Below are 25114 nucleotides of genomic sequence, written 5' to 3'. Positions count from 1 at the left end.
ATATTTTAAATATAGTGCTCAGCTTTCAAGAAAACTCTGCAAAGGTCAAAACCAAAACCAAAACAAAAAAAAAAAAACTTGGAGAATAAACCTAGGTGCTGTGGAGGCTACTTATGACTTCAACTTTAGCCTGGAGTTTAGGGCCAAATAGAGGGAGGAGATAAAACCCAGGGCCTGGAAACTCAAGCAATCTCTGCATAAAGTGCTATTGCCATTCATAAGCACAGGCTGGTTCCTGTCAGGCAGGGGCCAGAACCCACACAGCCTGCTTGGTATGAACAAGCTGAAGAGTTCACAGAAGATGAGTACCATGAAGGGAACATGGGGGTCTCCTCTGGAGGAAATCATCCTTATCTCAGGAATTTCCAATGAACATGAACTTATAATTATAGTGTGTGTGTGTGTGTGTGTGTGTGTGTGTGTGTGTGTGTGTGTGTGTGTGTAATATTGACTGCTGACTTGGATTCACATATGTCTTAGATATTAATAATAACAAGCAGGATAAAAAAATAAACAATATGTTTAAAGGCATATGAAAGAGATCATTAAAGTCATGAGTAAGGAACAAGAGTCTATGAAAATAGCCAGGCTGATTTCAAAAGAGCTGAAAGTCCTAGAAATGAAAAGTACATTAAGTGGAATTTAAAAATTCACACAAAATTGGAAACAGCTAAGAGTGAAATAACTGAGTAAAATAGAAATCTGTAATTTTACTGAACACAGAGAGTCAGAAGTAGACAATGTAAAAGACAGGTTAGGAGAAAACAGCATGGTAGTCCACAGAAAACATATCTAAGTAGAACCTGAAAAGAGGCAACAGAGGAAATGAAGGAGGAAATAAACATCTGAGAAATCTTTACAACAAATACAATAACTATCAGGTCCATGAAATGAATCAGGAACATGAACTAAAACAGGGAGGAAAGACCGTAGGAATCAGAGGGGATGGAGGACACCAAGAGAACATGGGCCACTAAATCAACTAAGCATGGCTCACATAGGCTCACAGAGACAGAAATGGCAAGCACGGGCCTGCATAGGTCTGTACCAGGTCCTCTGTGTGTGTTCTGGCTGTTAGCCTGGTATTTTTATAGGACTCCTAACAGTGGGAGTGGATGTGTCTCTGACTCCTTTGCCTGCTCTTGAGACTCTTTTCCTCCTATTGGATTGCCTTGTCCAGCCTCAATATGAAGGCTTTTGCCTTGTCTTATTAAGTCTTGTTCTGTCCTGTTTGGCTATCATCTCTTGAAGGCCTGCTCTTTTCTGAAGAGGAAGCAGAAGGGGAGTGGGTCTGGGGAAGAGGAGAGGTGGGGGAAGAGCTAGGAGGAGTGGAGGAAGGGAAAACTGTGTTTGGGATGTATTGTATGAGAGAAGAATCTATTTTCAATTAAAAAATTAAAGAAATTACAAAAAGAAGACACTTACATTTAAATCCACTATGAAGTGTAATAAAGCACAGAGACCTCTTCAATGTAGCCCAGAGGAAAAGCACAAAAGTTATGATAGTTACATCACAGCTACCTTTTCCATGGCAACAGATAAAGCCAAATACATGAAGAATAAACTCTCCAAGTAATGAGCAGAAATCACTGTTGGCACAGGGTGGGAGCCCTCATCAAGTCTTTCAATATTATGGATTATATGCATCTTAGGATTCGTATCTTCCCTTAGCCTCATGCCAGTCTGAAGCAGTTTGACATCAAAGTTCACCCATGCATGCTTTAGGAAGGTGAAAATGGATCTGACATGCACAATGGAAAGGAAGCAGAGATGATGGTAAACAGGGCAGAGGCAGATATTGGGTAAAAGTAATGGTCAGTCTGTTAGCTTCAGAAACAGAAAGATAGACCTGATGGGCAAGAGCTGTACAGCATTGTCTGGATGGCAGTAGACTATCCCAGGATGTTGTATTGTTGGGAAGATAAGTACAAATATCCATTAACTTTGTTATACTTATATGGTCACGAAAATAAAGAGAACAGTCTTCAACTAGTAGAAATAAAAAGCAGAATGAGAAAAAAAAATTTTTTGTACGGCCATGAAAGAGATAAAAAGACAGAGTTGAGAAACCTAGAAAATTTAAATAATGTGACAGATATGAACATAAATCAATAATTAAGAAAATTGTGAATGCTCTTTTTTTGCTTAAATATTTTGGAATGGCTTATAATGCTTTGAGAGAAAAATACTGGACACAGTCTTACTCTCTCTATATCTCATTGTAAAGACACAATTAAAATAAAATGATATTCAAGAAAGCCTATGCAGAAATACTTTGAACATCAAATATCATGAAGGTATATCATTTCAAGGAGTTGGGATTCTAAAATATTTGCAAATACATATTTATACATTTGGGGAGATAAGACCCAAGTCTAAACAGGAGATTCACCTATCTTTCACACACATGCTATATACATAGCCCAAAAGTAATTTAAAACACAATTTTGAATAATTTTTCACACAAAGATTCCACAGTTAAGTATTTTCCTCTTGTGTTATATCATTGTTCAAATATATTTAGACTGTGGCACATTTTAGATTTTGGATTAGAGACGCTCAACCAAGTAGAAAACTGGCAAATAGAAAATATCAATAGAATAAAAACATGGATCTGGGGGGAAATAAAAACAATAGAATAGAAAATGTCTTGGTAGATTGATAGAAAGGAAGGATAAACCGCTATTATGTGAGATGAACCAAGGACATCACTGGAGACCAAGCATACCAGAAAATACTGTGGACAGTTTTATGTGAATTACACAAATGACTTGGGTGAAATGGCAGATTCTCTCAAGATACAAATTCCCCAAACAGGCTTTAAGAAGTTAATGACCATGTAAACTGGCTAGTTTTTATGTCAACCCAACATAGGCTAGAGTCATTTGGGAAGAGAAGATCTCAATTGAGAAAATGTCCCCACCTGATTTTCAAGGCAAGACTGTGTATATTTTCTTGATTGATGATTGATATGGGAGGGCCCAGCTCACTGTGGTGGATCCATCCCTGGGCTGGTGGTCTTTGGTGCTAGAAGAAGACAGGCTGAGCAAGCCATGAGGAGCAAGCCAAAAAACAGTGTTCCTCCATGGATTCTGCTCCAGTTCCTGCCTTGAATTTTTGCCCTGACTTCCTTGGATGATGGACTTAAGCTGTAAGATGAAATAAACCTTTCCCTCTCCAAGTTGCGTTGGGTCATAATGTTTTATCACATCAATAGAAACCTAAGACACAATGCAAGTGAAAAAAACAACCTGAGTTTGTAATGAAAACCTTCCCTCAAACTGCAGTTCAGGCCAAGAGAGCTTCTCTGGTGAGTCCAGTCCAACACTCAGAGCTAGAGAAGGAGAGAATAGCTTCCAATTCATTTTCTAAAAACTAGTGTTTCCATGATACCTAAGCCAGAAGTACCTCATAAGCAAACACACCAGTGTCTCACAAAAATATATCCCCAAATATTAGCAAATGGAATTTAGCAATATTATTTTTATGATGTAATATATCATGATCCAAGTAGCAATCCCAAGTTAGCATGAAAATCAATGCAGTTCTCCAGGTTCATAAAATAAAGAAGAAAAGTCCTATTGTTATGCAAATAAAGGCATAAAAGAACTTGTCAATGCTCAAATGTCCAGGCAAAATAAGAGTTCTCATCAAATTAGTAGCAGAAATGAAAAAAAAATAGACTGAATAAAAATCAGACAAGAGGCTTGAATAGGCATTTCTCCAAAGGTCTACAAATGGTCAACAGACACAGACACACACACACACAATATTCAACCATTAGAGAACCATTAGGGAACTGTAAGTCAAAACCACAATGAGCTAGCACTCCATACTAATTAGGATGAATATTTAGAGTAAACACAGAGCAAATATGGGTGAGGGTGTACAGAAGTGAGGACCTTTGTACTTTGCCAGTAGTAATGTCAAGTAGTTCAGTTGCCATGGAAACAGTATGACAATTCTTCAAAACTTACAAATAGAATTGACACGTAATTCAGCAATTTCACTTCTTGGTACATACCTCCAAACAGTGAAAGCAGGGCATCGAAGCAATATTTGTATGCTCATGTTCATGAGAGCATTAATCAAAGTAGACTAAAGGTAAACATAATCCAAGTATCCATCACAATATGGATGAACACAGTAGGGCATATTCATGCATGGGGATGTTATTCTGCCTCAACAATGAAGGAGACTGACAGATGTTACACTGTGGATAAAACCCGAAGGTATTGTGTGAAGGTAAATTAAATCATTTGCAAAAGGACAGATGATGTATAGTTCCACTTATCCAAGGTCCCCAGAGGAGTTCATTCAGAAACAGAAGGTAGATTCTGGCTACCAGGGGATGGAGTGTCAGTTTTAATGGAGACAGAATTTTTAACTTATAAGATGGGCAGAATTCTTGAGATGGGTGTGGTGACAGTTACCAAACATCATTAACTTACTTAATGCCATGGAACTGCTCACTTAAAAACTAGTAAAATTTCTCACAGTAAAGGGGGAAATACACATGGTCTTTTGTATAGATGGAATGTACATTTTAAAAGTCCTTGCACTTAACAAGGAATAAGGCCAGGGTACTGCCTCTCAGTACCTCTCTTTACCTGCTACTGGCAATGGTGCCTAGTGCAATAAGGCAAGAAAAACAAAGTCAAGCATAGAGATGACATTCTATAGCCTTCTCCCATCTCCCCATCTCCCATCTCCTATATTCTTTCCACTCCCCATTTTGCAACATTGCCTGAGTTTTAGAGGAGTAGAACAAATGTCTTATTTACAGCCAGGTCCACATGTATAAAACTGTCAAAGAACACATGTATTTAATAGAAGGATATGGAAAATTCTGTATGTGGTAAGAGCTTTTAAGAGATACTTAGCATTAAATATAATTCTATAGAAATCAATTACGTATGTATTGAGAAATGGATTGTTTAAAAAAGCAATATAACTAAGCCAGGCAGTGGTGGCACATGCCTTTAATCCCAGCACTCAGGAGGCAGAGGCAGGTAGATCTTTGTGAGTTTGAGGCCAGCCTGGTCTACATAGCGAGATCCAGGAAAGGCGCAAAGCTACACAGAGAAACCCTGTCTCGAAAAACCAAAAATAAATAAATAAATAAATAAATAAAAATTAATATAATTAATTAATAGTAGCATTCAAATATGAAGAAAGATCTATTTTATCTACATTGAAAAATTATAAAACACTGGTGAGGGACATTAAGGAAAATACAAGGAGACCAGACCTTACATAATGGAAGACCAAAGATTTGCTTCCATTAATATGGACACAAACATTGACCCACAGGGCTGAGAGTGGTAGGACACTGACTATCAAAGATCATGTTTTGGAGGTGACAGAAAAATTTAGCATCTCTGTGTCATTGCTTTTAACTGTATCCAAAGTTCTGTGACTTTTAAAATATGTTTCAATTAATGTGCTTCTCATTTCTAGAAGGCTATTTTAGCTTCTGAAATCAGTCTGAATATTTTTATGTTCTCTTGCTCCCCACTCAATTTTATTTATCCATTTTATATGCCTTTAAACATACTGTTTATCTTATAATCTTTTATCTTTTTCTTTATCAGTCTATCTACATAGACATATAATACTATATCTGTAAGTAAACAATGTCTCAAATCAGTGTATAAAGGAGTACAGAATTAGATTGGGAGGGCTTTCATAAAGTATAAAATTAATGTTTGACAAGGTCCGATAGCACTTTGGCTGACTCCTGCAGTGACTAGATCTGTCCATGCCACTGGGGCACACTAAGAATAGCTAAAAGGATTCCCCCTATCTTTCCCATACATGGATGGGAGCTTCTGTGACTCACACACTATTCATATTGCATGAAATTCCTACAAGGAAACACCTGTGTAAGCCAGGGAAATCCTTGAATAAACAAGTATTCCAAACTGGGCTGGTACTGCTAACCAGTTCTGAAACAACAGTTTTCTCATCAATGGTCCCCATGGATAAGAGGCATACAGCCTCTAGGAAAAATAGATTTCTGTCTTATGCCACACAGGAAATTCATGTGGAAGGAGTACAGATTTAAATAAAGAGAAGAATGTAGGCCAGGGAAACCTCTCTAAGCCTGTTGGGGAAAAGATAAAAGGTCGGTGGTTGAGGCAACAATGAATCTGAATGTGGAAAATTACCAGAAGCAGGCATGATGACTAAAGGCGAGATGGCACCCTGGGAGAAATCCTGGAACAGAAAAGGAATGTTAGTGAGGACTCTGGGAACCCAAGCATCACTTGCCACTTAGCTAAGACTATTGATGGGACCAGACTTGAGGCCTCAGTTTAGATCTGTGATTCTCCACAGGAGGCAGTTTGATTCCCTGGGCAGTGTCTGGAGACATTATGGGACTGCACCCCTCACTGGATCAGGGAGAAAGGCTGCTAGCATCTATGAGGGGAGACCAGGAAAGCTCCCAACACTGCTATCTGATAGCTACAAAATACCCCAGTATCTAGGTTGAAATGCTGCTAGCCAAGTGTACTGCCCAGAAGTGATGATGATGAGCCCAGAAGAGTTAGACACTTGTCAAGGCTACTTGGAAACCTCTCTTGTGACTCTTTGCTCATCTGAAATTATTTAAAAACTGGAAGTTTTAACAGCTACAAACTTTCGTCATGAATGCCATTTCCAATCATTTAAAATGTGTGGAGGGTGCAGTAATGGCGATGGATAATGCTTGAAGATGCTAAGTGAAGTTGGAGTTCTTGTGGAGAAGTACAGTGCTGTCCGTTTGGGAATCCATGCTCATGAACCTTATGATTATGTCTAACTTCTCACCAAAGTCCCAGAAAGCTTGCTAAGAAAACCACATGAAATGTCTGTATTTCTTTCTAAGGACATTTATCTAAAATTGTTCTAAAAATTTTTAAATAGAAACATATTTAACAATAAGATATTTGGTTTTCAAGGTTAAACAAATTCATATAGTAGAAGGTTTTGCAATAATTAGGCATTTAACAGGGAATCATGTACAACAGAAGTGGACAATGCATGTGTATGATCTCCTTTTTGTTAAAAAAGAAAAGAAAAAAAAGCACTATGTTGAGGAAAAAGAAACGTTTGGTGCATTAACAAGAGAATTCATGTGACCTGTGTGAAGACTTACTGAGTAGCAGGGTTAAGGTTAACGTTCATGTTTCTATTTTTACTTCAATTTTAATTTTTACAATGCATGTTTTATTTTTTTCAGTAAGAAAGAAATTGGTGAAAGAAAAAAAGAAGAGTTGATTCATCTAAACTTTTTTCTTTTTTTTTTTTGATTTTTCGAGACAGGGTTTCTCTGTGTAGCTTTGCGCCTTTCCTGGGACTCACTTGGTAGCCCAGGCTGGCCTCGAACTCACAGAGATCCACCTGCCTCTGCCTCCCGAGTGCTGGGATTAAAGGCGTGCGCCACCACCGCCCGGCAACTTTTTTTAAGTATCATTTTCACAGAATACTAAACCAGGAAGAAACTACAGCCACCAATAGAACCACAACCCAAGCAAGTTTTAAAGATGCTCAAAGTGGGCTTGGACACAGAAAATCAGGTCAAGATAACGTCCCTCTCACATTCAGTGACCTCCAAATGCACTACACTGTGACGTTCCATGCATTTGGTAGGCCACCTCTCCAAATCCCGTAGTCAGTCTCTGCTGCTCTACAATTCACAGCTCTGAGGGCTGTAATTCCTGCACTGAAGTGTTTCACTGCGTCTTATATGCACAAGAGCATTCATGCTGGCCCACGAGTGCCAGAGGAAAATCATATGTTCACTGTGTTCATGGGCCATCTGAACAGAAACATCTAAGCATGGTCTGTCCAGTCAAAAATACAATGAGCCTTTATCATCTTCAACTCCAGAACATTCCAGAGCCAATGAAAACATTACTCCACTTTATTTAACTGTCCATTTGATCCTTGGAGTGAGGAGTGGACATATTTTAAATAAAACTACATAACCTCTATCTCATTCCACCCATGTGCTCATACATGCAAAAGATAGGGCAGAGCCAGGAGGAGCATATTTTGTGCAAAGACTATCATCATGAGTTTTTACATATTTGCAAGAGCTGGATTCCAAAGTTGGCTCTGAATTTTTAGCAACTTTATAAACTTCAGTAACTTCAGTTGTGGCACTGTCTAAGGCTCTGTCTGAGAAAACCTGAGTTGCCCAAAAGATGCCCAGCTCTGAGAGTACTGAGGGTTTCCTCTTCCTTGTGGGGCCCACATGAATGATGTCATGAATAAATGATGGCCACACACTTAATGTAGGCTTCTGTGCACACACAGGAGCACAGGGCAGCTGGGTTTGGTGGCACACATCTGTAATCCTAGCACTTGGAGAGACAGAGGCAGAAAGGTGGCAGCCGAGTTCCTTCCAGGATAGCCAGGGCTACATAATGAGGTTCTGTCTCAGGAAAACCAAAACCAACCAGCCAGCCAACCCACCAACCAAATGATGAACCTAAGTCGACAGGAGATTCAAGGATGCAGTCCATACATACAAACATTACAACTCAGAGAGAAAATGGTTACAAAAAGACTAATTGTGGTAGCTTTTGTGTTCAATTTCTGATTCCATGGACAATCCCCTAGAAGATAATATATAAGTTCCTCCAGTGGTTATGCCTGGAGACATTCCCACAGGTCATGTGTCACAATAATCAGAGTGGGCAAGGGCAGGTAGGCACTTTAGGGGGCAAAGTCTAATCCCAATGGTGGTGACAAGGGTTGTGTATGTCTATTGCAAAAAGAACACCACTGCTATACATACCTGCCCTTGAGGACACCTCAACCTTGAAGAGTCTGTGAGAGCCCCTAAGAGTCAAGACACATAGAAGAGATATACTCATTTCACCAAATGGCTCAAACAAGACAACACTAGTTTGGAGGCAACAGTTCTTACATAGGATCAGTGTTGGGTGGCATGTTCCTAGGTGATGTCCTCTCTGGGTAGGAACAATTTACTATATGCTCCAAAGACAGCCTCAAACCGTGCACTAAATGGGCCCCAGCCTTGGACCAGGGCCTTTACCAACATGGATGCCTCCGTGTTGCTGTGCTCTAACGTAATAAATGGAGTGCTGATAACAATATGAAAAGCATTTCCACATTTGACAGCAAACTCTTCTGAAAGCAGAGTTTAAAACTATTTGAGTCTGTTCTATCATCCTCACCTGTCTCCTGCTCTCCAAAGTTGGCTATCAACACCAGAGAAGATCACATCTCATCCAAAGGGCTCAGATTTGCTCTAAGGTTATTGTGAAAGAACAACTTCACTGAGACAAAAGACTAAAATATGTCATCTATTTTTCACGTTTTCAATTTTTTTCATTTTCCAAGTTATCTGTACCTAAAACACTTTCCCTTACATAACTCATCAGCATATCACTTTGTCCTCCCAGAACTATGTTTGAATTAATTTCCGGCAAACAGCTCAGACCACACTGAAAACAGTATTGACTCCCACTATGAATTCACTCATGTGAGTAGCTCGATGCACATGAACCACCTAGAGGAGGTAGTGAATAACTAACTCAATGGACTGAAATGCAATGGGTCCTGTATCCAAAGCCCACGGTACCTCTGCTGGTGGCCCTCACCATCACTGTGACTCATTCCTGTCTAGACAGCTGCTCTGTTTCCTAATTTAAAAATTCAGACCATTATCTGGTCAGTCTTGAATCCATTTCTCTTTATGAATCCCTGGCAAACCTGAACAAATGGAGCATTAGTAATGACTTTCTCCCTGACATTGTAGAGACATAGCCCATTCATATAATGGAGGGTGGTACTCATAAAACAAAGTGGGCAGAGATAGGTCTTGTCTTTGAAAGTGGGGTAATGAAAACGGGCAAATTTGAGTCCTTGTAGATGATGGAATAATCTGGGAAGAATATTTACCATCCTGGAAGAGAAGACCCTACCTTATTTAGACTTACCAGTATGCAAACAAACAAAATGGAAAACCTTCCACATCTTTGTGCAACATTGCTCAATGTTTCCTCTTTCTCAATATTCATTTAACCATCTGAAAGATGACAAACTTGTCCCATGATAATATGTGACTATTCTGACTGACTTCTCAGGGGAAACAGTTTGGAGATCCTCATGTCCCAGTTCTCAAACCAACTGGGGATTCTGTAGTTTTCACAACCTACCTCTTGGTGGTGAATCTTACATGACTCCCTTCCTTTCCTGCTTAGAGGTTGTTAGGTTCAGGTGTGAGGAGAGGGAGTACAAGAAGGAGACACCGGGCACTTAGTGGGCCTGATGTCACATCAGTTGCTTTGTTGGCTCATCAGAGTATCTTGCCCTCCACCTAGCACTCAGATCCTGAATATCTATCTACTCTGAGCCCCACGGTACGCTGCAGGGTGGAAACGATGACTCACAAGGTTTCTGCCTTTTCAGAGTGTGCAGCCTAAAAGGAAAAAGAACTCTGGTGAGCAAAGAGGTCACCTAGAAGACTGTAACCTATGTACCTGAGTTTTATTTCAGTACCATGGAATCAGGGAGCAACCCAGTGCCTGGAACCAGTGCTTATAAAGTAAGTAAGGAAAGAGAATGGGCTGTCCAAGTGGAACTCTGGTACGGAGGTACCGGAAGGTGTTAGAACTGAACAGATGCCCCAGTCGTTAGTAACAGTGGTGACTGGCCACAGTGACAGACTTTGTTGCTGTCAATAAAAGGGGCATCTGGGATAGCTGCCATGATGAATAGTTTAGGAAACAGGAAAAGAGCAAGAGTGAATTGGACAGGCTTTGGCCAGAAGATATAAGATAGCCCTAGAGTCAATGGTGGGAGGGGGTGGGAGGCAAAAGCACATCTCCCTTTGCTTGGGCATCACTCCCTCAGCCTCTGAGACTTCCCCTGAAAATACAGCTTTTCTGACAGCTACCATGACAGAAACCCCAGCTGTAGTCCCTCCCCAATGAATTACTAGACTAGGAAAGAAGAGTCTAAGCGACCATCTGGTTGACCTCTCCCACTAAATGATGAGGACCTTGCTGGCAACTAATTTAAGTTTCTAAAAAGATTATCCTTGAGTAGGGGTGACATACTTTGTCAAAAGGCCTGGGTGACGGATATTTTGGCTTTATGGGTTGCACAGTTTCTTTTCTGACTCTCAGCTCTGTTGCTATGTATGGAGTAGCTGGGAAACACTGTATAAATGAACACCAATGGCTGTGGGATTGGCCTGAGTCACTGCTGACACTTGCTCTCCTCAAACTGTTGAGTGAGATGGGGTTCCAGGTTCTTTGTGCATTCACATACACAAACAGCTCTTGGCTCATGTTGTGGTTAATAAAGCAAACAAAAACTCATTTTCCCCAATTCTTGCTTCAGAAAAGGTAAGGGTAAGAAAATACCAACCTAAGACTGTTTACCTGGTCATGACCATGCACCTATCTTATCAGATGGATAGGTTGTGGCTATATGTTAGTTGCAATCTCACTGGGAAGTGCTGCAGACAGGAGCAGCCTCAGGAAATCCAGAGGAATATATACGATATCCCAGTCTCTACAGCTGACAATCCATCTGGTCCATTGGCGAGCCTTGCTGGTTCCCCTTCAAAACATGCCTCTGTTGAGTACATTTTGTGTTGTTTGTATATATATGATTTCAGGACTGACCACTTTATACTGGACAACCAAAAGTGATATCTCTGCATCCCTTGCAGAGGCTAGCTCTCCCTCTCTCAGCAGTCAGCAACTGCTTGTAATTCCTTGTCCAGGGGTGTGACCCTATGAGACTTGAGACTTTGCCCTTTCCTAGCTAGCATGTCTTATTGATAGTCATGTTTTTGTGGTGTGTGTGTGTGTGTGTGTGTGTGTGTGTGTAGCAGTAATACTCAGGGAAGAAGAGGTTATCAATTTGAGAGTGAGAGGTGTGGCATGGAAGTAGTTGGAAGAAGGGGACTTTGGAGGGGCTAGAGGAAAAGGAAGTGGGGAAAGTGAAGTAATTATATTTTAGTTTAAAATGTATACAAAATTTAAAACAAACATGGCTCTGGGTCCATTCTCACAGTCGAGTGAATGAGCAGAGGTCAGCTGGAGAGAATGTTTCACTGCTATCTTTCTATGGTGAGAAGATGACAGTCCATGGCCCACCCACAGTCCTAGAAGGAGCCTAGGGAGACACTTGACTTCTTTCAGAGAATGGTGGAGGCACAGTGGAAAATGGCAGAGTGGCCAGCTCTGATGGGCACTGCACGGTACACTCTGGGAAGACATCCCTCACCAGTCCACCTTAGAGAACTAGCCACTAAGAGAAAACTTCTCAGTCAAGGTCACATCTACTCCCTGGAATACAAAGGCCCAGCCCTCTTGCTCCAGCTCAGAGCAATACTGAGGAGTCATTCCCAACTCTGAGGTTACTATGGCCTCTACCAAGTTTTGTTTGTCTACCAAATGCCTTCCCTATCTGCTCATGTCTTCTCCCTCTTCCTTCAATTCAAGTCATTTTCACAAGAACTCCCTAGGCTACAGACTGCTCATGGATCTCCCCCTCAGAGTCTGAGTTCTAGATCAGAAATCAGTAAATTACAGGCAGGATAAGTCTGGCATACCATTTACCTTTGCAAATAAAGCTTTATTGGCAACAGCCAAGTCAGTCAATGCATCACAGTGCTTTCCCACCAGAATAGCAGAGCTGAGTAAATGCCATACAAATCAGAGGGTCTGTGAGGATGAACACATGCTCCTTTATAAGAGGAGGTGAGGGAAATAGTGAGAAGGAGAGGAGAAGAAGAGAAAGAAAGGGGAGAGAGTGGAGAGAAGGGAAAGGGCAGGAGACAAGAGGGGAAGAAGGGCAAAAAGGAAGGGAGAGAGGAATGAAGAGAAAAGAAGAGGGAAGGGGAGGGGAAGAGAAAAGGAAGGACAAAAGGTTGCTTCAGTAACTCTAGATCATCAGAGGGAGGAAACACATTTGCCAAGTAAAGTTTCTTCCCAAGCCTTTTGAGCCCTCTATAAATAAGTCCTCTGGGATGAGAGAGTTGAGTCCAGGAGGCCATCTTCCTCTCAGGTAAGCCTGGTGTGTAAATGATGAAGCTAGCTCACTACATACACCTTACACCTGAGAATACAAGCAGATTTGGTGTCCATGTGGTGGCCTGGCAGGGCTTCTTCCTTCCAGCTATGCAAACTAATGCCTTTAGAGAGGAGGTTCTCAACCTTCCTAATGCCGTGACGCTTTAATACCGTTCTTCAAGTTGCAGTGATCCCAACCATAAAATTCTTTCATCGCTACTTCATAACTGTAGTTTTGCTATTGTTATGAATTGCAATGTAAATGTCTGATATGCAACCCCCAAGAGGTCACGATCCACAGGTTGAGAACTACATGTGCACTTGCCGAGGGCCTACCAGTCCAGAAGGCCCACCACAAAGCAGGAACCTAGGCAAGCAGTGTGGGCAGAGCATTCCTTAGTCTTTTCTCCAATATCATCTAACATCATTGCTCTCTATTTACTTGGATGTCTCATGAAAGAAGAGAGCATCAGAACTGGACCACAGTACAAAAGAAACTAGGTAACACAGTGTTTCATAATCAAGAGTGGATCAGTCACACACACAGTGATATCAGAACCATTCAGATCAATATAAAAAAAACCCATAGATGGCACAGAGACCCAGATTTCAGATAGGAAAAGATCTCTGAGCTGATGAGCTTTAGCCAAATCAACAAAACAACTTATTATATCTCATCAGAACCCCATTTGTAGCCCACTGGCCACTACCCAAGAATATGCTCCTAAGCAGTCTTCAAATACCACCTTCTATGGTGACAGTGGAGAAAGGTCCGCTATTGGGCACCACCAATGCCCTGACTACTCTGCCAAGGGTTGTTATTGGCAAGGATGAAACAGGAGCCATGGACATAACTTTGGTACTTAGTGGATACATGGACTTGGGTAAGTCATTTAACCTTTGAGCCTTATTTGTCTTCTCTAAAAGTAGACTTAACTGATATTTTCCCTACAGAATTGTTTAGATGATTTAAAATAGCAGATATAACACAAGGCCTGGCACTGAGGATTTTTACAACACATATCATGATTATTCATGATGCTGATTAGAATAAGGATGGTAACAGTGATGCAAGTTTACCTCACTACATGGCCAGAGATTTGTATGATGTTTACCTCTATGGTGCCAGCAGGATGCTCACTAACAGTGAAGAGAAAGCATCAAGGACTAAGGTATGCAAAAAGAACCGATTCTTAATCTCAGTCCCAAGGAGAAGCAGGCACCCATGTGTCTGCTGGTATGTTTTGTCCCAGGGGACAGGACTATCTGTTTTCCATGAAGTAGTTGCATGTAACTCATCTCCCCTCATTTTAGGAGTCTTCCTGAGTGCAAGCATATCTTCAAGGCTTACTCAATAGTACCATCTGTAGAACTTGCTATCCAATGACCTAATGACTACAGCCAAAACTATCTTGACTCTGTCTATGGACTCTCCCACGCAGCATCTACAAAGGCAGCTGGATGTCAGCAAAGTGAGCTCAGAGGGGTTCCTGCTTGAAAAGAGTTTAGATGAAAGGAGTTGGCTTCAGACACTAAGAAGGATGATGCCCATTAATAGTGTGTGTAGCCACAGGAAGCCATCAAGAGTGCCTCAGATACCGTTCCAGTTATGGACAGGAAGATACACAGGTCTTCTGAGTCTTAATGAGCATTGCTACGGTCTGAGAGTACTTGCAATAAGGCTAACAGGCTCTGTGAGGGTAGTGGCTGAGCTTGCAAGTGCACCCTGGGATGATGGTGTACCCTGTATCAGGATAGACTAGGATCATTAGAACTAGTGGATTGTAGCTAGTGCTTGTAAACTTCAGTCAGGAATTCTGTAGCATGCTTTCTCATTATTCAACAAGAAATACAGCCACTGAAAATTAGTGTAGCTATATGAGTGAGAGAGTATGCAAACCAAGTAAGTACGTGCATGTGTGTGTGTACACACATATCTGTGCATTCATGCACACCGGAGGCACATGTCCCAAACACTAAACAAGACCCTATTTTAACAGAGCATAGCTTTCTAAAAGACACATGGGTCTCTGCTTTCCTTGGGGCCTGAGGGTTAGGAATTGTTTCTTTGTCCGTTTCTTCAATCCTTGATGTTTTCTGTGGTGTTGGATATTAAGGTAGAAACATGTATTCCTTCCCTTCAAAAATTCCTTCTGGGGCTGATAGAGAATGGGAAATAAAGTTAAGCTTGAAGACGTTCAAGAGCACTAATTACTGAGTGAATGCTATAAGCTCAGAGTGGTGGTGTCACTGTCCACATTCATTGAGCTAGAAAATAAGAGAATATGCTCAGGGTTCCTCTGTGGCTTTCTTCAAATGACAGGATGAGACCCTGAGATTTAGAGTCAGGTTCTAAATATGAGTCTCTACAATACATTACTATTCTGATGGATGTCAGCCCCACAGGAGGCAGAACTAACCTTCTCTAACCCACCTAAGAAAACTCTTTACAGGAACAGCCAGTCTCTTTACAAGCCATAGGGAAGCCACTCTGTTCTGAGATGGGTTTTTGTGATCTGGCTCTAATTATTTTTAAAGGGCCTTTGGTGAAATTTTCTAAAAAATCCAAGTGATTATTCTATACCATGAGACGGAACATCAAGTCGTGCTCACCACATAATGCAGTTTCTCTATTTCTGGAATCATCATCAATAAGGAAGATGAAGTGCTCAGCTTGAGCAGTTGCCTTAAATACTAAAGTGGAGTTTATCTTTGTAACACAGAATGGCTGCTTACATCTTCCTGCATGCAATGAGTCTGTTGATTCAAGCATTTCCATCGTTTAATCAACCCAGAAGCTATATCAAACTTAAAGTTCTCTCAGCATCCAATATATCTACACTTGTTAAAATTAATTACATCATTTAACATTTCCACATGCATTATAGTTTTAAGTGTTTCACGGTCATTTTTATTAATTAATAAACGCTTAATGGACAAAAAGTCATACTATAAAATTATTATGCATATGCTGCGTTTTCAGTTTTACTATTATTTCTTTTAAATATTTTCTCCAAGTGGAAAGTCCATGACTCATAAACCAGTCACTCTCACAGAAAGTACAACTGAAAATAGAAGTTTACTCAGAGACAGAGAAATCTGTGCCACTTCCCTCTCTCCAAGACAGACTCACTTCCTCTCCTGAAAGCCAAAGGGTCTCAGGGAAGCCCACCTGGGAAATTCTGTCTGGCCCTGAAATAGCAGAAATAGTAACAAATCCCAGCCAGCATCCTCTGGACACAAACCCAGGACACATGATTCCTTTTGCTGCTGGTTGGAAAGAAACATTCCAACTTTCCCATTAGAAAACATGCTGTAATTACCCACCCCCCAACACGCGCGCGCGCGCGGGGACACACACACACACACACACACACACACACACACACACACACACACACACAAATGCCCACATGCTTCATTCCATTATAGAACTCAGGTGTAGTTTTTAAATGTCGATGCTCACATATTTATCAATGATGTGATTTAAAAGTAAAAACCTTAGAATTCTAGACAAACCCCCCAATATTCAGATGTTGAACCCCTGAAGAGCTTTAAAAAAAATCTGGGTGTGGGTGGCATTCTATTCTATTCCCCCAGTTCTGGAATGTGATGTGAGCATGCTCTATTCCAGCTGCTATGGGAGCCACTGTTTGCTATGGGTTGCATGTGTGGTCTGGCACTATTTTGTTGGGATAGGGAACTTGAGTGAAGGTCTCTCATTATCTATAAATGTTTCATATGAGAACATCTTTCTAATCAGACATCAGCACCAACTTATGAGTTGTTGACTTGAGGCAGAGATGACCAAATGCTTGATTCGAAAGATCTCCTGGGATGAGTTGTACAGAAGAAATTCAATAGCACTCCCTTAGCTGAACACTGATATTGGGCACCCTCCAGCAAGTGGACATCTACTCACCTGCCCTGTAACTCCAGCCAGGAATATGGATGGAGAGTTGGTTGGCATGGTTGCTGGTGGGACATGCTGCACAGTCCCCTTTCTCCTTTCTTCTTGGAACCTGGTTCCTTCCCACATCTGCAAATTTGACATTTTCCAGGGGAGGGGAGCCAGTCCGAGGGTATGTGCCACTCCCCAAATGTGCTGGCACCAAGGCTGGACTCTCTTTCCAGTGACCCTCGTGGGGCTGGCCCCATTGTGGACCTAAGAGATCCTGCTTTCCCTTCAAGAGCTCCTGGGGCAGGGCTCTGCTGATTGGCTCTCCATTAGCTGTGCTGTCTACTCCATCTGCTGTTAACCTGTGGGAACTACAGCGGAGGCTCAGAGACAGGACAGACCTGTGCATTTTGGGGCTAGCAATTTGAGGTTGTTCAAGAGGGACGGAAAGAGGCTTGTCCAAATAGTAAATGGCACTGGGACAGTGCTGAGACACCCGGAGGTGGACACAGGAACTGAACATCAGTGGGACTTTTCTTGATGGTGAGCTGTCTGAAGAAAAACTGTCCTCTTTGTCATCCATGTGGGTGACCCAGTACTCCTGCCTTGCACACAGCCTTGTGTGAGCCTGGGGAACCTTTAGCCCTTCTATGGAGCCATTGCTAGGGAACTCTGTACAGGTGAAGGATCCATTGTGCTGACATAGATGGACACCACTGGCCAGAGCTGGGGCATCTTGGAGCAGAGTATCCTTGGCCCTGCAATTGGGACACAGTGGGTCCCTAACAGTATCCCACACCAAGGAGTTGGCTGGAGGGCCCACACGTCTGGCAGTAATGGTGATAGACGAGAACCCTCTGTGGGGGCCTCTGCCTAGGTTGTCTCCTGTGGACAGCGGTTCTGTCTCCAGTCCTTGCTCGTCTGATGGAGTCAGAATTCCCAATCTGTCTGGAGCAAATGGCCTGTGCATGTTCACGCCACTGCGCCTGGCTGAAGCTGGCTTCGTGGGACACAGCTGAGGCTGAACGATTGCTTGTGGCAGAGGCAACACGGCTCCATTTTCCATCGATTTCTTCTCATCAATCAGCTGGGAAATGATGATAGGTGATATCATTTTTGTGTTTTGTGATGCCAATGTCTCCTAGAAAACAGGCAGAAAAAAATCTGAATTATTCCAGGAGCTCACAGGAATAATCAGTGAATTCTTGTGGGTCATGAGATTGCTGGGGAAGGAACACTTAGTTTTCTCAGTAAAGCCTTGCTGACTCAAGACACTCTGGCTGTGGGATGTCTTTCTGTATGCTGAGAATATGTATGGCTCCCATTGGATAATAAATAAAGCTGTTTTGGCCTATGGCAAGGAAGCTGACAGCCAGGTGGGAAATCCAAGCAGAGGCACAGAGAGAAGGGCAGAGTTGAGAGAGACGTCAGCCGCCGCCAAAGGAGCAATAAGATGCTAGCAGACCAGTAACACCATGGCCATATGGCAACACATAGATTAATAGGAATGGGTTAATTTAAGATGAGAGAGCCAGGAAGCAAGAAGCTTGAAGCCATAGGCCATACAGTTTGTAATTAATATAAGCCTCTGAGTATTATTTCATAAATGGCTGCGGGACTGTGGGGTCCAGTGGGACGAGAAACTTCAGTCTACACACTCTTGATACCAAATCTGAGCATTCTGAAGAGATGGAAACCTAGGTATGTTTGTGAGGAAGTAGTGTTCCAGACACGTTAGCCTAATCAGGAGAAGGATGGACTCACTCAGCAGGGTGTGGGTCTTAGTTTACTAGCCTTGTGCTCCATTAGTAAAGACCCTCTGACTGTGATAGTCACTTCTGCCAGAACCCAGAACCTCAAAAAAAAATCTCACAGCCTTGTTAGGGAAGGGAGGCAAAATTATCAAGGTGGCTGAGAACTGGAGTTGGGGAAGTGATAGGCCATGGGTCAGCCCTGCGATGACAGTGTCCGTAAATGTGGTGACAAGGAGTCACCTCCCTAGTTTCTTCTCTCACCGCCTTCCACCTTTGCTGCTGGAATTACCAGTTACTCTCTGCTGGCTTGGCCTCACAGGAGTCCATGCTCAGAGAGCAAGATGAGGGAAATCAGATGCCCAAATTTAGTTTCCCCGGCTAGCCAACCAGTTTGGCTTCTCTCACCAGGCTGGGGCGTACCAAAATGGATGTATACCAGTATACAGAGTATAGCTGTAGCTCGATGCTATTCTGTGAGGAGCTTTTGTAAATGATCAAGGAATTCCTAATTAGCAGTTCCTAAGTCCTTATGTAAATTGCTGCTGTGTACAGAATGAAGCACGGTGCCTTTTTGCACCGTGTCTAACCAGCTTAGGATCAAGGAGGAGAATCCCTGTGCTCTTGCTGTGTCTTCATGCTTGTGTGTTGAGTGCTGCAGAAGGCTGACCACAGCCCCGTGTTTAGTGCACTCAGAGCCATGTCCCATTTTTTATGTGTCGAAAATGAACTTGTGTACAGAACTGCACAGACCCTGAGATAATGGTAAAAACTTTAGCCTTGGAAGCCAAAAGGCATCACTGGGGTGCTCGGCATTCAAGGCAGCAGATCTCAAACCCCAGCATATCTGAGAATCACCTAGGACATTGGGAGCACAGGTTCCCCGGGCCTGAGATTCGATGGTGGAGTACAGGGGCTTTTTGCCCCCACACCCCAGTGATGTAGGTGAGATAGGGATCGTGAACAGGGTCACAGCTGGCCTACTGTCATCTCGAAGAAATGCATTCACAAGGGGTGGGCCTAGGTACCATGAAAGCCTGGGCTTTGCCTTTCCCAAGATGTAGGAGAACAAGGATGGGATTTGTGTTTTCTTTGTCTCAGGTTTAATATTCAAATAACTGAGCGTTCTCCTCTACCTGGACATGGTAGACTGGACATGGGACTCTGCACATAACCCAATGACAACACAAGCCAGAGTCATTTGGGAAAAGGGACTTTCAACTGAAAAAAAAAATGCCTCCATAAGATGGGCCTAGAGGATGAACCTGTTCCCCATGCTGAACCTTGCTCAGCCTAGACACAAGGGGAGGAGCTTGGTCCTGCCTCGACTTGATGTGCCATGCTTTGTTCAGGTCCATGGGCGGCCTGGCCATTTCTGAATGGAGACAGAGAAGGAGTGGATGGGGAAGAGGGTAGATGGGATGGGGGAAGGGAACTGGAGGAGAGGAGGGAGGGAAAACTGTGGTTAATATGTAAAATAAATGAAAAACACTGTTACTTAAAAAAGAAAAAAGATGGGCCTATAAGCAAGTCTATAGTACCCATTTTCTTGATTGATGATTGATATGGGAGAACCTAGTCCACTGTGGGAGGTGTAACCCCTTGGCTGGTGTTACTGGGTGTGATCAGAAAATAGACTGAGCAAGATATGGAGAGCAAGCCAGTAAGCAGCACTGTATGTAGACCAGGCTGGCCTTGAACTCAGAGTTTGTCCTGCCTCTGCTATCCAAGTGCTTAGATTAAAGGCATGTGCTACCATGTCCAGCTCCCTCGGTTTCTGTGCCCTTTTTTACTTTTTAAAGATATGTGAGAAGTTTCACATTTCAAAAGATAACTGGAGATGGGAGAAGAAGCGGGGAGTCCATTTTAAACTTCCTTCAGTGTTTAAAAACAAATGAAATCTTTTTTTTTTTAAACCTCCTAGACAAGGATAGGACTTCAAGCCACCTTCCAATTCAAGGTCATTTCACAGCTCAAGGTCAAATGGAGTCTCCAGGTGTGTGTGGAGATGCCTCCCTAGCACCTCGGATACTACAGTACAAGACAATGACCTGTAGCTAGTGAAACCCAGAAGCCCATGCATCCACCTTAGACAAACCAGTAGACTCTAGGAGGCCAGAACTGGCTGGAGGAGGCAGCTGTCAGTGTTTCTCAAGCTTCTGCGTCTCCAGCGGGCATCCTGTGCTTCTGTGGCAACTGCCCCCCAGGCATCCTGTGCTTCTGTGGCACTGCCCCCCAGGCATCCTGTGAATCTGTGGCATCCCCCCTCCCACATCCTGTGCTTCTGTGGTACTGTGTCTCCTCCCCCCCATCCTCCTCCCCCCCCACCCCGCATCTTGTGCTTCTGTAGCACCCCGCTACTCTGCCTTCTCTCTGTAGCACACTCACGGTGTGTGTGATTTGCATACAAGAAAATGACGGTGCACCTGGCGCCCGTTTGACAGTACACAGTCCCTCCCATCCTAGTTAAATTTAGTGCTGATAATAATTGTTCCTGTGCACCCCATGATGGGTGTAATCATACCCAGTGGGAATTCCTTTGACATTGATCTCTGGAGGAAAAATCAAAACCCAGCTCGGGAACCTGCTCATACTCTGCAGGGTAGTGCTTCCTCGAGTTTGGACCAGTGACAACCTCCCTCGAAAATCTCTCGGGGTGGGGGCAGAGATCCCTGAACACCTCGATCTCCAGGCATAAGTTGAATCAGGGCCTGTCGGGGTGAGGTCTAGAATCTGCATTTGTAACCAGCTCCTGGGTGGCCCTTGAAGGTGTATGGATATGGAGGAAGGAGGTTGAGCTGACTTAGGTGACCTGAGACCCATCCTGAGTCATAGTTCTCAGAGACCCCAGACCTCAGAGAAGCCTTGATTTGCACAGCTGTAATGTAATGAGAAGATTGAAATGGAGTCTGTTAAGATGCACCCTCCCTGGTACTGGAATCACGTGTCAAAGGCCCCCATCGTGGGCTCAGGATCATGTGAGAGTCTAGGCCTTGGAATTAGCATGACTGTATTGCTAGGAAGAAAGAGTTGCCAGTTCAGCTTGGAGCTCCACAGAAAAGACCCTGATACTGGCAATGGCAGTCTGGTTCCTCCAGGCAGAGCTCCAGACACACTTGCTGAGGCCTTCCTTGGGGTCACAGGCCTTGGGCATCATTCCAAAAGGATCTAGAGGCCCAGGAGAGCCTGGATAAAAAGCCAGCTGTCTTTTCACTACCTGAGGCCTGGAAAGTGTGGCTGTGCTTTTGACTCCATCAAAAGAAAGAGGAAATAGCTCTAATGAGAAGTGCGAATCTGAACTTATTTCTCAAGCTCTTGTGTTATTCGGGATGACACTGTTCCTGGGTGAATACATGATGGCCAGCACCATGCCCAGGAAAAATTGTCTGCCTTCTCTTCTTCACAGAGAAGGTGTGAAGGACAAAAAGAGATGACAGTGTGACAGTGTCTCTCAAATCATAAGCCTCGCTTTGGTTTCTTTTCTGTTGCTGTAATAAAATACCAGCACAAAAGTAATGGGAGGGAGGGAGGGAGGGAGAGAGGGAGGGAGGGAGGGAGGGAGAGAGGGAAAGAAGGAGGGTGTATTTAGTTCAAAGTTCAAGGTACAGTCCAGCATTTAGAAGTAGCTCGTCACACCATGTCCAAGGTAAAGAGGCCCACGATCCAATCCATGAGACGGTGCTACCCACAATTAAGATGAGTCTTCCCATGCCAGCTGACTTAAGAGAGTCCCCCCAAAATTTGCTGAGTCCCATCTCCCGGGTAATACTAGGTTTTGTCAAATTGTCAATTAACACTAATTATTACAAGCATTTGTATAAATTACTTTTCCTGTGACTCAGCAGAAATTAATAGATAACTGATGTGATCAAAACAACAGAGGCATCTCATCCAACTTATTCTTGCCTGTAATTGCTTTTTGGTGTTGTTTGTAACATTACAGTTATAGGCAAACCGTATGCTTAATGATTCAGATGACAAATATTTATTGAACACCTATTAATACTACATGCTAGGTGAATGTTGAATAACAGAAACCTTTGTGGTCTCTTGGAATTAATAGCTTGGAAGCAATATCCAAATGATCAGGACAATCATTAAACTATTCACTAAAGATCCCCAAAATAAAATTAGAGAAATTAAGAAGAAAATAAGGGACTTTTCACCCTTTATCATACATCTTGATACATAATGCTTCTGTAAGGCAAGTTTTGTTCATCAAATCTCATTTTCTCACTGAGACCCATAGATAATCAAATAGAATATGCAACCTGGGGCTGGGGAGATGGCTTGGTTGATGAAGCACTTCTGCACAGGCATGGGAACTTGAGTTTGGATCTATAGCACCCACAGGAAAAAGTAGGACGTGAAGGCATATGCCTGTAACCACAGCACTAGGGAAACAGAACCAAGAGGATCCCTGGGGCTTGTTGGACAACTAGTCCAGGCAACATGATGAAGACCCTATCTCCAAAAATGAGGTTGAAACCAATCAAGGAAGACACTGATGTCAACCTCTGGCCTCTACATGTACAGATGAGTGCAGCCATACACACACACACAGAGAGAGAGAGAGAGAGAGAGAGAGAGAGAGAGAGAGAGAGAGAGAGAGAGAGAGAGAGAGAGAGGAGACAAATTATAAAAGCACAGATTGTTTCAAATCAAGCTATTTTGGGGTGGCACTCCCTCTGCCTTTTAACTAAAGGTTAACTAGAGGTGACTTTGAAGAGAGATATCTTTCATGTAAAATAAAGTTAAAAGATGTAAGGCTGGATTTGAAAGGATGAAGAGAACCACCAGATATTGAAAGTGATGCCTGTTCAAGGTGAGTGACAGCTAGGCTGGGTTTGAGTCTGGCTTTGGCAATGGACCGTCTGCTGACCAGCATCTTCTGAGATAATTTTTGCAATCTCTTGCTCATAGATGCTGCTATCGATTTATTTTAAATGTTTTAAGGTATTGATTTATTTTAAATGTTTCCAGCGTGATTTTGTAGAGCTGGTAACTGTTTTCATGCTTCTTATCGACTGTGTTTGCTTTTTATTTATGCCTTAAGGCATATGACTAAGAAGGGCATCGTTTCCTAAATTGAAATAAGAGGGAGATAAGTGGCAGATACTCAGAGCAATCCTAGCCTGAGCCACTGAGGTGAAAATGACTTCCTTCCTGCAGCAATTTATATCTCAGAAGGAGAAGCATGCAGTCTGATCTGTACCTTTAAAATATGCATTTTCCCCCCTGGGTAAGACAGTTCTTTCCTTTGCCAGTATAGTTCTGCCACCTATGACTCTATTTTTCAGATTCAAATCTATCTCCTCACAGATACCCTCTGCTACTGTTGCCCTCACCCACTGCATACCTGCTTACCTTCATAGACCAGACCTGGAAGCATCACTGCTGAGTAATCTATCAACCTAGCACTACTGTGTCCTGGATACAAGGGCAATTCAGCCTTGCATTTACTCTGCAGAGAAGCAATGGGGACTCGGAGCTTCAAAACAAATGGGAAATGGGAGCTTTGCTTGCTCCTCATTATGAAGCTATTGTCTTTCTGTGCCGTCAGTAAAGACTAGAAAATTCAGGTGAGTAACAGCAGTAAAATGCTGGCTAGAATCAACCTTTCTCCCGTGTTTTATTATGGTTAATAGATACAAGAGTTACCATCTTAAGCATTCTAAGTGTACGTTTCCCTGCTGTCAAATGCATCCAATAATGCCAGGCAGCCCTCACCATCCATCCCCAGAACTCATCCCATAAAACTAAAATTCTGTCCCCATTAAATACAAGTCCCCACTCCCTCCTCCTCATGGCCACTGGAAACCAACAAGAATCAATGCTTAAAATAGGGTGGAAGGCAGTTAGTAATTCACGGTATGTGCAATTGCTTCTTATAGTCTGAAGAAATTAAAAATAAAAATTATAAACCCCTTAAATGACACAGGAATGTTGGAATAGTGCATGACAGAAGAAATCCATGAAAATTGATCTGCACTTTTAATGCCGGTTTTTTAAACACAGGGAAAATAAGGAAAGGATATGCAAGCAATATTTTCTTTTGTATACATTTCTGTGCTTTTGTAAGTTTCTTTTTTGTATTTGTGCATTTGCATGTGTGCAGATGCACCAGCATGTGTGCATGTGTGTGTGGGGGGGGGGCAGAGATTGAACCAGGGTGTCTTTCTCTGTGCTCTCTGGGAAGGGGATCTCCTACTGATCTTGGAGGTCAGCAATTTGGCTAAACTGACTGAACAGTAAACTACGGCAGCTCCTGTCCCACGCCCTGTGCTGGGGTCACAGGTGCACACCACCATGCCTGGCTTTGGGGTGGATGGTGGGGGTCCAAACTCAAGTCCCCATGTTGGTGAGGCATATACTTTAATGACGGAGTCATCTCCAAGCCCCTAACTTCCTAAGTTTCT

The 25114-nt window shown here is 42.7% G+C and overlaps 1 protein-coding gene across 4 annotated transcripts in view; it reads right to left on the bottom strand.

Annotated features, from left to right (window-relative positions):
• The window catches only part of C1H10orf90 (chromosome 1 C10orf90 homolog), a 230394-nt gene that overhangs the window by 55068 nt on the left and 150212 nt on the right, over nt 1-25114 (bottom strand). For all 4 annotated transcript variants that reach the window (XM_028868928.2, XM_028868909.2, XM_028868920.2 and 1 more), the window contains one exon: nt 16969-18085. In XM_028868928.2, coding sequence (XP_028724761.1) covers nt 16969-18085 — 1117 coding nt within the window. The remainder of the gene's footprint in view (nt 1-16968; nt 18086-25114) is intronic.

The sequence above is a fragment of the Peromyscus leucopus genome, chromosome 1 (assembly GCF_004664715.2).
Source record: "Peromyscus leucopus breed LL Stock chromosome 1, UCI_PerLeu_2.1, whole genome shotgun sequence".
Taxonomy (NCBI): domain Eukaryota; kingdom Metazoa; phylum Chordata; class Mammalia; order Rodentia; family Cricetidae; genus Peromyscus; species Peromyscus leucopus.
This window is presented reverse-complemented; position numbering and strand designations above follow the sequence as displayed.